The sequence below is a fragment of the Vulpes vulpes genome, chromosome 12 (genome assembly GCF_048418805.1).
Source record: "Vulpes vulpes isolate BD-2025 chromosome 12, VulVul3, whole genome shotgun sequence".
NCBI lineage: Eukaryota > Metazoa > Chordata > Mammalia > Carnivora > Canidae > Vulpes > Vulpes vulpes.
Window position 1 is genome coordinate 165,175,069 of NC_132791.1, and position 15,952 is coordinate 165,191,020.

Below are 15,952 nucleotides of genomic sequence, written 5' to 3' on the forward strand. Positions count from 1 at the left end.
CTCCCTGCGTGCAGACTGCTTTTCCCTCTGCCTGTGTCTCTGCCTCTCTCTGTGTCTCTCATAACTAAATAAATCTTAAAAATAAAATAAGGGATCCCTGGGTGGCGCAGCGGTTTACCACCTGCCTTTGGCCCAGGGCACGATCCTGGAGACCCGGGATCGAATCCCATGTCGGGCTCCCGGTGCATGGAGCCTGCTTCTCCCTCTGCCTGTGTCTCTGCCTCTCTCTCTCTCTCTCTCTTTCTCTGTGACTATCATAAATAAATAAATAAATAAATTAATTAATTAATTTAAAATTAAAAAAAGATAAAACAGTCTTAGAGGGAAAGTAGAGAGACCCAGACATAAGTAGATGGAGGCAGGTAGGATGGAAGCATTCTCACTGGTCCATCAAGATCACATTGATGGGGGGCTGCCCCTCCACCGGGTGCTTCTCTCCCCCTGTAAGAAAGAACATCATTGCCAAGATGTACTGGGAAAGAAAAGCCACTGTGATGTCTTGTGTATAAAATAACAAATGAGGAGAAATCAAGACACTAGGGAGTTTTCTTGGAAATGATGACATGCCACGCTAGTATAAGATGAAAGATGATTTGGACTTTGTAGCCGGAGCTTCCAGAGGAAGTGCTTCCCCCTACCCAGCAGGTGGGGTAGGTGGTAGGAGGACAGTGGTCTGACAGCCTCACCCCTCTGTGCCTGGGTGGGGAGCATAGGGAAGGAGAAGTGCAGTTTAGGCCAGACCCCTACCTATGTGTGGTCATGACCTTGAGGGTTTCGCCTCTCTGACCTCCTTTCCTCTCCCACAGATGGAGACAATACCTGCCCAACCTAACTCACAAGGTTACCTCAACAGACACATGGGGGAGCAGACTCAGATACCTCCTAGGACACAGTATCCTGTGAGGATGTGGACAGCTGTGATCACTGTGATGATATCATCCATGGGGCCATCAGACCTCCTGACCAGGCTCAGCCCAAGGGCACCCTGCCTGTGACTCTCTTTAGGCTTGGGGCCAGTACAGGGAACAGTCATGGGGGAGCCAAGGATTCCCTACCTCAACCCCCGAGGAGACCACACACGTGCAGGGGTGTGGGGAGGCTACAGCACTGGTTCCACTAGGCCCCCCCAGGCTGCCAGGCACCATAGGGTTCTTAATTACCAACTATGCACACAGATGACAAAGGGGTAGGGGTTCTAGCTTGAGCCCAGGTAGCTCCTGTCTCTGCTCCTCTGGCTGAGTTCTCAGGAACACCTCTGTGGCTAAGAGGCAGGGTGGACAGACCAAGGTCCCTGCAGGGCCCCCCTCAGTGCTGGTGGGGAATGGCAACAATCCCAAGGAAGGCAACCTGCAACATCTCTCAGAACTTCATCCCTGCTTGCCTTGAGTAAGTCAGTCTGTCCCACATGGCAGGGTAACTGAGCCCGTCACTCACAGGAATGCCCTTTGTACCAGTGAACCACTGGACACACAGATATTCACAGAAGATATGTGGGGACATTGCAGGAGGGGGCACCAGGCAGCCCCTAAAAAGGAGGAGGTATCCTTTGTAATGAGACAAACTGAGCTCCCTATTAAGGAGAAGAGCAGAGGGCAGCCCCCGTATTGAGAAGGGGCTGTATGAACCTGCTCGCTGGTATAGACATAAAACATGTCCACTAAGTCTGCTCCTATTATGAGAAGGCTGGCAGGAGACTCCAACAGTTTCCCTTTACACTTGCTGAATTTGGAACATGTGCTATGGCATCAAGAAATTAATTTTTGTGCAAGTGTGAGAATGAGCAAGAGCGCAGTGTCCACCTTGCTCTCCCACAATCCAGGGCAGGAGCTCATGGTCTGGAGCAAACATGGACTCAAAAGTGACACAATAGGTTCCTCAGAGTCTTTTTACAGGACGGGTATCACCTACCACACAGGTTGTTGTAAAGATTAAACAAAACCAGGGGCACCCAGCTGGCTCCACTGGAAGAACATGTGACTCTTGGTTTCAGGGTTGAGTCTGAGCCCCACACTGTAGGGCATAGAGATTACTTACAAATAAATTCTTAAAAAACAAAACAAAAACCATGTAGTGTCTGGCATCTAGTAAATGTTTCAATAAATGCTTGTTTCGCTGTCAAGAAACAATTTTAAAACTTAAGTAATGTCTGAGATCAAGCATTGGCTTCTAGAAGTGAGCTGGTAGCAAGCCCAAGCTAAGGGGAAAGTGCCTGCTCAAATCCGGGAAGTTGTGTGTGTGTTCAGCAAACAAGGGGAGAGCTCAGTGGGGCAGATGCCCTCAGAAGTTGGTGGCAGGCTCTTCCTCCCGGATCTCGCTTCCAGAACTGCTCATCTCCACAGCCATGGCTGACATCAGGCTGCTTCTCCATCCACTCACACACCACCCACAGGGTGTGATTTCCTCCCCTGCAGCAAGAATCTAGGACCACCATGACTTGAATCAATTCCAGGGGAGACCCAAGACCAGGAAATGCGTCAGAGACTCCCCACACTCCAAGCAATAATACTGTCAACCTTCTGCTTTTCACCAAGTTCTAGTAAGGGAAAGGTCGGTGCTCCTCTGCTCCTACAGAACTTTTACACCCAGCGTCTGCTAGGGTATCCTGGAGATTACCCCAGAAAGCCCCCACCGATAGTCATGGCAGACAGGCAGCAGGCTTGAAAGGATGCATTCCCTTCTGAGCACTCCTCCCCCTTGGCTAAGGATGACTCACTTGAACCTCCTGAGTACTTTTGGGGGCCCATCTCATGTAGTCCCCACCGTTGGCCCTAAATGCAGCCCAGAGAGGGTGAGAAACTTAGCCCAAGTCACCTGGCTGAGGTCCAATCCATATAGCCTTGCTCTGGAGCCAACACCTGGACCAATAGTTCTTCCCTTCACTGGGGCCATTCTAGTCACCTGAAGATGGAATGGGTCCTGGCCCTGGAGGTGTTTCCAATAAGAGGTGGGTGACCTCTTCTTAGGGTGTGGTGTGTAGAATCCAGAGACAGTAGATTGGTGGTCAGAGTGGTTCTGGAACCAGCAGCATTAGCATTACTGGGAACTTGTCAGAATTGCAGATTCTTAGGGCCACCCCAGACCTGGGCAGAATCAGGCTTATCAGGATGGGACCCAGCAATCCAAGAACCTGTATTTAACATGCCCACCAGTGGACTCCAGGGTGAGAAGAGCCCCAGTAAAGCATTAGGTAGAACTTTAACTCCAGAATCCATGTTCTGATATTGTTGATAGGAAGAATCCAGGTGGTAGGAAGAGTGTCCATTCTGCCCATGTAACTCTTTCCACTCCATTATGGGCAGAACAATGGCCCCCAAACTGTCCATGTTCCAATCGCCAGGACCTGTGGACATGTTATGTTACCTCAAAAGTTTTGATACCAAAACTTTTCATAGGGCCTACCTACTCTTGGAAGGGGAACTGGGATAGCAGATGGAAGTAAACTTGCTCACCAGCTGACCTTAAGGCAAAGAGATTATCTTGGATTTCTGACCATTCTGACTGTAACAGAATAAATGTGTGTTGTTGTTTTTTTATTTATTTTTTATTTATTTTTTATTTTTTTTAAATTTTTTTTAAATGTGTGTTGTTTTAAGTAGTGACTTTGTGTAAATTGTTTACTGTAGCCAAAGGAAACTCTTACACCCTGCTTCTAAACTCTTATGCCTTGCCTCTTTTTCTTTCCAAATTTTTACTTAGATTCTAGTTAGTTAAGATACAGTGCAATATTGGTTTCAGGAGTACCACATTGTCTCTTTGAGTACACCCAAATGTGAACACTGAACAAGAGGTGATTGCAGGCAGAGCTAAAGACAAGGACAGGTACCCGGAACTCTGCCCATGCTGATCAGCCTCACCCCCAGGTTGCCACTTCCAGGCAGGCTTCCTCCTTGACTGGGTCCTTACTGGAGGCCAAACTCCCTCTGAGGAATCGAACAGGATGAGAGAGAAACTCTAGAGCCTTCCTGCAGCTGATACTCACTGGCATATTTGTTTAAATGGCCACATCCCAGGACCAGACCAACCAGTGTCACAATGCTTCCTTTGTGGGAGCCACTCAAATACTTTCTACCCCCACAGGTCACCCCCTGGTGCCCAATTGAAAAGACAATTGATTCCATCACAGGAGACAGAAAACCTCTTCTTTGTGAAGACCTCCATGGTGGGGGTGATCAGGGCCCTGAAGGTAGCAGAGACACTGGGGCTGTATCCCTCATGAGCCAATCTGCAGGTGCACAGGGACCCCAAGGACACCTTCTTGACAGTTGCAGCCTCTCCTGAAAGCACAGGGCAGAACCTGCAAACAGCCGGGTGGGTATTGGGCCAAAGCAGCCACACAGGCTAAGCTTATCCTGGTCATCTGTGGCAGCCAACCCCAGGCTGTAGCATCTCACAGAAGTCTTGTTGGGGAATGCCTTGAGATAATCTCTGCTCAGAGGTAAAAAGAAATCAGGAATGCTATCTGCCTCACACAGTCACACCCAGAAGGGCGTCCTCCCAGGGCCCACACCCTCCCCTTGCACGCAGAACCAGGAACCTCACCATGCCCACTGGCCCCTACTCCACATACAAGGGAGTATGTGGATGTTTCTGTGGATGAGGTTTTACATCATCAAGAAATGTGCACAGGGGCCCTAGGCAAGTGCACCCAGCAGAACTCCTTCCTGTTCCTAGGACTGCAGCCAAAAATTCTGTGAGCACCCATGCATGCAACCCTGAAGGTGCTGCTTCCAAAGGTAGGTCTGGGTGAGGTGCCCCCTGGAGCAGGAGACTGTTGCCATTCCTGTGGTACCCAATGCTGCCCCATGCCGGGGGTTGGTGGGGAGCACAGGGCTGGAGCCCAGCTGGTCCTCCATTGGATCCTTGCTCTGGGAACCTCAGTCTTCTCATCTGCACAATGGGGATCCTAACAGTGTCAAGGCTGTAAACAAGAGTGAGCCCATTACTGCCCCCAGCACATCCTTGCAAGGGCCTGAAAACATCAGCTGCTGTCACCCTGGATTGTAAAGCAAAGTGCCCTCCAGTCCCTGGGTGGCTTGGCTTCATCTCTATGCTACGTCTTGACTGGGTGACCCTCCCAAGATGCCACAAAAGAAAAAAAAAAAAAGCCCCAGAGCGCCAAGGATCCCATGTGACAGCAAGAATGGGTGTCATTCTGGCTGGGGCAGCATTGGTGAGGAGTCAAGAACCCAGAATAAAAGCTATATGAGCAGGACCTGACTGAAAGAAAATATTTCAACCAGAAATATTGTGAGATTTGCCAGGAGGGGAATATTCTCTGCTCCAGAAGCAGGATTTCATCCTTCCAAGCAGCTCTCACTTCTCCCTAGCATGTCAGGGGGATACCATCGCTGGACAGTGCCCATCAACATTCATCTGCAAGTTCATCTGTGTGGAGAGCCATCAACAAAACTACAGGCAAGCTAAAAAGGCAGTCCCCAGTCACTGAAAAGGGGACCTCCCACTGAGACCCAGCAAGTTCAGCTTCACCAGCTGGGGCCACAGGACTAACAGGGCCTTCCAGAACACCAATGGCCCACAGCCATTCCTGGTGGCCATGGACCCCATTCAGTTCCTGGGAGAGGGTACACAGGGCCAGGGGACCTGAGAGAACATCTATAGTGGGGCAGGTAGACCCATGTACATGTGCATGTGTATGTGCATCTATATGTCTGTGTGGGCATCTGTGTCTGTATGCATCTGTATGTGTGGGCATCTGTGTGCGTGCATGTTTGTGTGCATCTGTATGTCTATGTGGGCATGTGTGCGTGTGTGTCTGTGTGCATCTGTATGTCTGTGTGGGCATCTGTGTGCGTGTGGGTGTTGTGTCTGTGCACATACACACTTCCTGGGCCCAGGGCTCTGTACTGATGCTCCCTCACTGGTCTTCACCCCTCAAGCACATGCTACCATCATCCCAGTTTATGGAGGAGGACCGGGCCACTGGTGAGATGCCAAAGCCTGCTCCTTAGCAATGCTATTTCTCTAGCCACTGGGCTGAGGTGAAAAAAAGAATTCTGGGCCCCATGGAACTCATGACACAGGACACCGCCATCCAATGCAGGACAGACTACTAGTCATCTCTGTGCTTGAAACTCAGGGCTGAAAATGAGTTGAGTTGAGAAGGCCTTGGGTCTGTGCAGCGGTGAGCCACTTGAAGAGGCTTAGCCTGCGGACAGGTGCCAGTGCTTTGGGGGCCATGGGGGCACCTGGCTTCTGAACTCTACACAGAAGGAACAGGAAGAGGCTGGAGGGGCTAGAGGGGCAGGTGGGGTCTGGTGGACAGCTCATATGAGGTACCCAAGCTGAAGAGTAGGGTCTGTGAAAAGTTACGGCATCAAAAAAAAAAAAAAAAAAAAAAAAAAAGTAGGACAGTGTGTAAATCAGCACAAGCAGGATGGGAAAGGTGGGAGATAATGAGCTCACCCTCATCTCGGACACACTTTTGTCAACACTAATGTCTAGCTGCTGCCTGCCCAAGGGGGTTTCCTTGGTCATCTGTAGCGCTGGTGCCTGGAGAAATGTTTCACCAGCAGAAGGGCAGGTGGTCTTTCCGTCAAGGGGACAGCCAAATACGGCACTGAGAAGCAGTCTCCTGGGGTGAACTGCCCAGGAGGGCACCAAGAGGACAAGTGTCCTGAAAGCATTGCAGGGTCACCCGATCAATCGATGGATCGATCGCTGACCACGCTGTACTTAGGGAATTAGCTTTGCCTCAGGCAACAGCTGTGTACAGGCATTCACTGTGATGCCTGAGTTTCTCACCTCAATTAAAAAAAAAAAAAAAGTAACCTTTCCCCATGAAAAGGTTTTAATAATGGCCTCTCAAAAATAACTTCACATATTAACATATTTTCCCCACTTCAAAAAAAAAAAAAAAAAAGAGTGGGCTTCCAAGTAGTTATACATCTTCAGAATGGAGGTGAGGACTTTTTCTGCACTTAGCTGGAAAAGGAGAGACATACTACACCTGGTATGCTAGGATATTAGTTATTCCCCCAAATGTGGCTTAGTTTTGTTGATTTCTATACACTTATTTTAAAATTTACTTGATGCTAGGTTTACCAGAACTTTGTCCTGAGAGCCCAGGAGAGGCAAGGTTAAATGATCCTGGTTTTCCCTATTGCTATTCATGGCAAGAAATAAATATACATCCTTCAAGAATTTACCACTCATTTGAGTCCTGGAGAAATGCTGGGGGAGACACTTTGAGGGACTAATGTTTCAGCTGATTCATGAAAGCTCAACAGAAGTGAAGAGAGAGCTCAGGGTAATATATTTTTCTTAATCTTTTTTTTTTTTTTAAGTAGGTTCCATGACTTGCATGGAGCCCAAATGTGGAGCTTGAACTCACCAACCGGAGATCAAGACCTGAGCTGAGAGTAGGAGTCACCTAACCCACTGAGCCACCAGGTGCCTATTTTTCTTAATCTTTAAAGAGGTAGCAAGTCATACCTCATCCACCTTTATGAGATGTGTTTATGAACAGAAACCAAAGATCGTACTGAATGGAAAATGAAATTGGGCTCCTTGACATCCCGGGCTTGTAAGTCCCCATGGAGTCATGGAGTGGCCACATGTTAGCTTTAAAGCCCAACACAGACTTCCGGTTAGGCTGTGGGTGTGGAGGCAGCAAGAAGCAGAGTCTCCTGGGGACTAGAGAGGACCCAGTGACCACCAATACTTTGGACAGCCCTCAAGGTGCTTGTTAAGAGTACCAGTAAGAAACACAGCTTGATGGGGCGCCTGTCAGCAGGTGAAGGATCTGCCTTTGGCTTAGGTCATGACCTCAAGGTCCTGAGATGGAGCCTGCTTCTCCCTGTCTCAAGCCCCCCCCACTTGTGTGGACTCTCTCCCTCTGTCAAATAAATAAATGAAATCTTAAAAAAAGAAAGAAAGTAAACATGGCTTGACACACACACCCCAGTTAGAGAGATGCAGGGCCGTGAGTCCTAACCAGCTAGCCCTCTGTGCCACAGTTTTCCCATCTTTAAAATCAGAGGGTCAGGGATCCCTGGGTGGCGCAGCGGTTTGGCGCCTGCCTTTGGCCCAGGGCACGATCCTGGAGACCCGGGATCGAATCCCACGTCGGGCTCCCGGTGCATGGAGCCTGCTTCTCCCTCCGCCTGTGTCTCTGCCTCTCTCTCTCTCTGTGACTATCATAAATAAATAAAAAATTAAAAAAAATAAAAAATAAAAATAAAAAATAAAATCAGAGGGTCAGATCAGGCAGGTCCCTACAGTCCTATCCCACTACGTGGTGCCAGGAGCCAGATCTTGGGTTATATTGTCATCTCCACGGATACGGAGTGGCACAGACAGGAAAATACAGCTGCAGGAAACAAGCTCTTTGTAAATATGCAGCATCTAGGCCCCCCGGGGAGATGCTCCCATCCCACCTGTGAAGACCTTGCACACAGGCAGCAAGAATCTGAGGCTGAATCGAAATCCTCTTGCTGTGTAACTCTGAGAAAGCGTGAGCCTCAGCTTCACGGAGTATAAAATCGGAATAATACTATGTCTGTACCAACTCTTATTCATCTGTCAAATATGTTGGAGCTTTTTGTGTGAAATGCAGAAACGTGCAAATGTCCCAGAGCAAAGCAGGGTCCTGACAGGGCCTCCCTGTCACCACAGCAGGGATGGAAACCAGCCTGTAAGGACCTCTGCGAACCACGGTTCTCACTGACCATGCCAGTACAGAGAGCCTTTGTGCTTCCCCACAGGGTTAATATCAGCATATGCTCCAGACTAGCACTCCAGTTCTCCAGGAAAGAAAATACTTTCTTTTTTTTCTAAGAAAGAGGATAAAATCACTTAAACTCACTATTTTGAGTAGACTTCAAATATCTTTCAAAGGATTATTTGTTCTTGTTGGTGATTAAGCATAGAAGATCAAGCAGGCTGTCTCCCAAATCTTACACATTCTTCTTGCTACTAAACCCAGGCAACTGGTGAATTTGCAGGGATTCCAAGGGAGACACAGCCCCCTCTTCCCACTCTCATTCCCACGAAAAAAAGCTTCAAGAGGACACTTGTTCCTTTGCAGCCTAAGGCATCTGCAGTTATCAATGCAATGAGCATTCCACATCATGAATCACTGGATTAAAAAGACTTGGGCTACACACCCCCAAAGCAGAAGGAACTAGCCCCAGGTGGGGAGAACTGGGGATAAGAGAGGCAGGATTGGGTCTGCTGAAGGTACTCAGCCATCAAAAACCAAAATCCTTCTCCCTTGAGGAAAACATGCCCAAGTGACAGCAGACATTAAGAGATGGATGGTTAGGGAAGGGTTCCAGAAAAGGGAGGGGGTATCCTAGACCGGGTGAGAAAGAGAAGGATGGGGAGAAGCATGGGACTTCCAGGTTCAGGATAGGGAGGGTGTGGAAGGGCTGCCGGGTCCAGGACGGGAGGAGGGCGCAGAATGGGGGCTCCACTCCAGGCCCAGCAGAGGGAGAGGGGGAGAGGAGGGGAGCGGAGGGGAGGGGCCGAACGGAGGGGAGGGTCGGGAGAGGAGGGGAAGGCCGAGGAGGGCAGGGACAGGGGAGGGGAGGGTAGCGGAGGGCTGGGACAGGAGGTAGGGGAGCGCAGCGGAGGGTCGCGGCCCGCGCACCCCACACCGCACACCCCCGCCGGCCTCACCCGCGGCTGCCGGCTCCCGCCGCGCGCTGACCGAGCCGTCCCGCCGCAGGAGGATGTCCGCCGTGTCCCGGATGCGCCGCCCTGCACCCGGCGCGCCCCGCAGCCCGCGGCAGCCCTGGAAGCACACGGCCCACGCCTGCTCCTCGTTGATGGGCTGCTCGTAGGCCTTCAGCACCTCCTCCAGGGACAGCTCCCCCGGCTCCGGCCGCCCGGCGCCCCCGGCCCCCAGCGCCCCGGCAGCGTCCGTGCTGCACCTGCCGGCCCCGGCCATGGCCGCCCCATTATCGCCTCCTGCGCGCCCTGCCCGTTTCCATAACAGCCGCGCCGGGGCGGCCGACGCACCCGCCCAGCGCAGGGGGGCGGGTCCCGCGCCGCCGGCCGCTGCTTTGTCATCCTCGGGCGGCCCCGCCCCTGCGAGCGGCCGCAGGTGAGGGCGGGGCGGAGGGGGAGGGGGGGGGAGGGACAGGAGGGAGTGGAGCGGGTCTGCGCTGCGGACGTGGAGCCGAGGGAAGCGGGGAGGGCAGGGCGCCGGGCGGGGCGGAGGGGGCAGAGGCGCGGGGTAGGGGAGAGGAAGGCTGGGGGGAGGCGCGCTCCCGGGGCTCTCTCAGCGGGTGTAACCGGCGCCCCGCCGAAGACACTGCAGTGATTGCGGGGCCTGGGGCACGTTTGTTGCTGGGCTGCTGGAGGGAGTCCAGAGGCCTGCGGACCCCTCCACCCCCACCCCCAGCTCACAGGCAGATACCTGTAGTGGCGCGCGGGGGGGCGGGGTGGGGGGGCGATGGGCCGCTGGCAAGGTGACCTCAGGAGGTCACTCACTCTCGGGTAATGTGAGCCAGGGAGACCCTGCGCTGTGAAGCACCTGATGAAGGACCCTGTCCAGCAGGAGACCTGTGTCTGAATTAAATGCTCGAGCTCCCTGTGGAAAGTAAACGGCAGCATCATTCACCAGTGTCATGCAACACTCCCCTTTTGAATGTGTGCCTTCATTCCAGGCCAGCCAGGCATATGGGTAACTTTATTCAGGCAGATCCCAAGACCTTTTGAGCCATAGTTGTATCGGATCAGAATAGCAGAGCCAGAATGCACCTGGAAGATAAATGGCAGTGAGGCAGTTGGTCCCAAACCTGGATCCCTGGGGAGGGGGCGGGGAGGAGGAGCAGGAGATTCCGTGGCAGGTCTTTCCAAGTTCTCTGGTGATGCCAAGCAACGGAATATAGAAACCAGGTGGCCATTTCACCTTGAGGAAAGGGGAGGAGGACTTGGCATAGCGCATAGGCTGTCACCTGGGGCCCTACTGTCAGATCGTCCCATCCGGATTGTTAATCTTCAAACAGGAATTTGATAAAGACAAATTGTGCCAAAGTCTTTATATTCAATAGCTGGGCAACTTTCAGTTCTCCAAGCGTTACACAGTCAAAATAACAGCATTTGGTGCTTTGTGGGAGGAAACAGAGACCAGGAGGTGCGGGAGGTAGGGTATCTGCTGTATAAATTGTGCAAAGAACCTAGGACTCAGGTCAATCTTCCCTGTCAGATCTTTACTTCTTACCCCCACCCCAACCCCCACCCCGGTGGTGATTAATAGAGGTAAGTGAAAAATTTCAAAGTCTACCTTAGGACAGCAGTAAGAAACCTGTGAAGGGTCTTATCTGTGGAGAAGTAATAGCATCTATACGGTGGTTTAGGAAAGTTCCTCAGTCACACAATGCCAGGTGTATGTGCTCTGAGAACTGTCCTCCCCCAGTGCAGTGAGGCTCCTGATGGGCCCACACAGGGGTGGTTTCTGCTTTCAGATTCCAGGAGAATAAAGACTTCCATTCACAACACCTCAGGTCATGTAAGTCTCATCACCAGTTCCTCAGAAACTAGAGTCATTGCTTCTACTGTAGGCTGGTTCACCCCTGCTGTCCTGCATAGTTGGAGCATCCTTAGGAGGGGCACCCTTCCATGCAAGGAGCAGAGCAGAAGGTGATAATCACCATAATTGGAAGCTGCTTGGGTGGTAGCAAGAAGTTCCTTCCCTATTCTTCAAAGGACCTCACATTTCCCTAATTTCCGGTTTTAGGATCTTATTCAACAAGCATGGGCCTTGGTGAGGGGGCTCATGGAGATGATGACTCACACCTGGCTGACCAGTGGCCCTTGAGTTCACCCACGTAAGAGTACAATATCCTTTCTGATCTGGGATTAATAACTTTTTCAGGGATTTCCCCATGTACCTTCCAAGACATTAGCCAGCAAGATTCAGAACATGGAGATTTTACTGAAAATTATAAAAGTTAGGTCTACTTATTTCATTTGTGTTCCTTTTTTTGTTCTTAAGTAATTTATTTTTAAATTATAAGATTTACAAAGCTTTGATTATTCAAAATAGCATAATGGAAAGTAAACCTAATCGATACACCAAAAGAGTACTTACCTCTTGACATCTGAAAATTTGTCCCCATGACCAAAATGAGGAAGCAGAAGCATTCTTCAGCTCTCTAGATGTTCGTAGAAACTGTACTGTCTACATGTTGGCAAATTGAATTTAAATTTTTAAAAACGTAAAAGAAAGAAACTGTACCTGTTCTCCTCTTAGGTCATTTACCACCACCACCACCCGATCCCGCAGAAAGCACCAGATGAGACATAGAAATGGGCCTAAGTGTGGAGGAAGCCCCACATGGTGTAAGGGTGGTGGTTGCAGTGAGAGGGATTCCAACATTGTAGACTGGGAGCCTAAGAGCCACTTTTAAGCCTAGAATCAGAAATGACGCATGAGGACGCCTGAGTGGCTCAGCAGTTGAGCGTCTGCCTTTGGCTCAGGGCATGATCCCGGTCCCATGATCAAGTCCCACATTGGGCTCCTTACGAGGAGCCTGCTTCTCCCTCTGCCTGTGTCTCTGCCTCTCTCCGTGTGTCTCTCATGAATAAATAAAATATTAAAAAAAAAAAATGATGCACTAGAAGAAACCTGATCAAATTTTCCCAGGACTCTAGGCAATTAGATGCAACTAGCTTCTGACCTGGTTGGTGGGAACTCTAGGTACAGTGACAAGTTCTACCTCTTAGTCACAAGTCAAAGTCAAGATAACCATTTCCTTCCTGTGGAAGAGTACCAAGCCCAACTCCTACTTTTTTTTTTTTTTCCAACTCATACTTTTGATTAAAAAGTCTAATGCAGGGGATCCCTGGGTGGCGCAGCGGTTTAGTGCCTGCCTTTGGCCCAGGGCACGATCCTGGAGACCCGGGATCAAATCCCACGTCGGGCTCCCGGTGCATGGAGCCTGCTTCTTCCTCTGCCTATGTCTCTGCCTCTCTCTCTCTGTGTGTGTGACTATCATAAAAAAAAAAAAAAGTCTAATGCATCATGAATAAATAAATAAAATCTTTTTAAAAAAAAGTCTAATGCGTATTTTAAGTACCACGGAGGGCTCATGACTTCAGAATGAACTCGTGGGTAAACTGAGCCTCATCTGGGCTACATGCGCCAAGGGAAAGAACATATACCTGCTTTTTACCATAAGCTGAGCAGCTCCTGGTTAAGATGTAACTGGGGTTTATTTGAGGTGAAAGTGGCTCCAGAGTTAAAACATTTAGCTATCTGTCCACAGAACATCAGAATCAAAGAAATGTTAGCCCTTCCATAACTGGAACTTGCCACTTGGATTTAAATAAATAAATTTAAATAAAGCCACATATTTCCAGCTATTTAAAAAGAGTTTCAACTGAGAACAATAGAAATTGATTGTGGTCGATCATTAACTCAACTTGGAAAGCTTTGGATGAAGGTAATTTTGATAGTTAAGGGATCACCTGTAACCTACTCCTAAAAACACATTCTTTATTCTTCATTTCCAGTAGATGTAGAATCTTGGGGAAGGGACATTGTCAGTCACTATAGGCTGCTGTGCTTTAAGACAGGATAGAAAGGTTGAGTATATTGACTAACCACCAATTGGAATTAGAGAATTACTTCATGACTTTATACATTAGCAAAGATGCTCCCAAATATTCATCTTGTGGTGCAAGCTGTTTGTTCACACATATTTGGTGAGTACTGGGCATTGATGCCTTCTGCCTGGGAGGGACTAGTGGAAAATCCACCCAGATCCCTCCCCACCCCTTCTCAGTGGAAACAGCACACAAAGAAACACAGTCTCTGTAGGTGGGTAGGAGCTACAGTGTTTTATGTGAGCCAGGAGCCCCACCAATTATGTTGTTTTTTCCCGTAGTCTGTGTTGGATGCTTTAAGGAAACCATGTGTAGATCATGCCCATACCATGGCAAATGCAATCAGTGGCTCATAACTGCAGATGGCCATAGATTAAAAAGCTCTAGAAATTATACCTCTGAGCATCTTTGCAGACACAAAAGCTATAGGGTCCTAATTTTAGGCTCCTGATGGGGTTCAAAAACATAATTCAGGTCTGGATTCACTGGTGGGCTGTGGACTACAGTTACATCATTCCAGGAGAGCAGTTCAGGGCTCCAGGGCCCAAGATGACGTCATAAGAATGCTCTGAGTGTTTTGAGACAAAGTTCAGAGCAAGTCAGGTACATGGGCAATTTGGTTTAATAATAAAGACAATTTGAGATCAGAGGCCAGTGTACTCCCCCAGGCACAAGCAGAACCACTTCACCTGTGGTGATGGAATGCAAAGGTTTTCTCTACCCCCACCTTATTCATTCTACTTCAGATTAAAAAGCAGGTCAGCTTCTCTCAAGGGACCCATGCACATTGAGGGCAGTGAGCAACCAGGCCCCCTGTTGCCATGATTCAGAGGCCCCTGAATCCCCTCTTTGTCATGCTCCTTGCAGCCAGACAGGGCTTAAGGGTCCAAGAGGAAAAGCTGAAATTCAAGAGGCCATGGTTTTGTACATTAGGTTTATTTTGGGATAATGATAAAGGCTATGTATCCCAAGGGATGACAGATAGAGCTAGGCCATGGTTGGTCTCTGAAAGGGAGCACAGGACAGGTCCAAGGAAGGGCCCTGAGACTGGGCATTCTTCAAGACACTGCGGTTACACATAGTTGAGTCTGAACAGGGGGAGAGAGTGGGAGGAGGAAATCCACAGCATGGGACGGGATACTGAAGTTCCAGAGCCCTGCCAAGGGAGCAAGAGGGAACCCTAGAAGGTCATGGAAAGTGGAGAGGACAGCAGGCAGGGCTGTTCTGTGTGACATAGGACAAGGAGAGGATATCAAGAGTAGGGACGTACTTGAGGACACTGTTTGCTTCCTGTTGAAGACATTTGAAGTCCTTTACAAAGTTTGAATTGATTCATGTTTGAACAGGTAATACAGGATGGTTAAAAATGAATCCATGACTTTCCAAATGTATTACTCAGACATTAGCTGCTGTATGATCCTTTTTCTGGTATCCTGTCTTCCTCGCAGCCTGGAGTAAAGGAAGTTTTACATCACAGCTGACAAGTGATCTTGCTGGTGGGATGAGCTTCAAAGGGCTGTGTGGGCCCTGAAATTTGTAAGAACACAGAAATAACTGTGCAAATTGGTGTTGGCTAATTTGACTGGTTTGATGTTCAAAGGTATGCAAAGTTATAAATTGAGAAATCCTCCACTACATGCTGACCCCGCATACAGACTTATTACAAATATATCATCTCCTTCTCACACAGAAAGACTTATTTTACACCCTGTCCTGTGCTATGCTTTTTCACTCACCAGTGAGGGAAACCAGTGTGCAGGGTGTCTGTGTCCTTCTATATTATAGAATGTCCCTTAGTGGGGCACCATAAGATCCCCATCTGCTGGGCATGTAGGTTGTTCCAGTCTTGATTGAATAACCTCATACTTAGCACAGGCTTGTGATGGCGAGGATATCGTTGGTTGAACTGCTGCTGTCCCAAGTACCTTGGACTCTGTGGACGTATAGTTGACATTCACACTTTTACGCATGTTCAGTATAAATCCTAGGAAACAGACTTGCTGGGTTGAAGGATATATAAACTCAGTATTTTGATAAGTACTATTCAAGCAGCCCTCACAGAGGCTGTGCCAGTTTACTTTCCCAGTGGTAATGCTAATGTATCTATTTCCCTATGCTCACAGCATATGATTAAACTTTTGAATCTCTGATGGGTGAAGAGTGGCCTAACTTCCATTTCTCTTGTTAGGGTAAAATTGGAACAACAGATTCTTTTTTTTTTTTTTTTTTTTTTATTCATGAGAGACACGGGGAGAGAGAGAGAGAGAGAGAGAGAGAGAGAGAGGCAGGCCCCATGCAGGGAGCCCAACGTGGGACTCCATCCCGGGTCTCCAGGATCACACCCTAGACCGAAGGTGGCGCTAAACCGCTGGGCCAC

General features: G+C 49.3%; 1 protein-coding gene across 1 annotated transcript in view; it reads right to left on the reverse strand.

Moving 5' to 3' along the window:
- SPIRE2 (spire type actin nucleation factor 2) overlaps positions 1-10,049 on the reverse strand; it is a 33,288-nt gene extending 23,239 nt beyond the window's left edge. The window contains exon 1 of the mRNA XM_026004868.2: positions 9,640-10,049. Coding sequence (XP_025860653.2) covers positions 9,640-9,910 — 271 coding nt within the window. The 5' untranslated portion in view covers positions 9,911-10,049. The remainder of the gene's footprint in view (positions 1-9,639) is intronic.
- Positions 10,050-15,952: the final 5,903 nt, after the last annotated feature.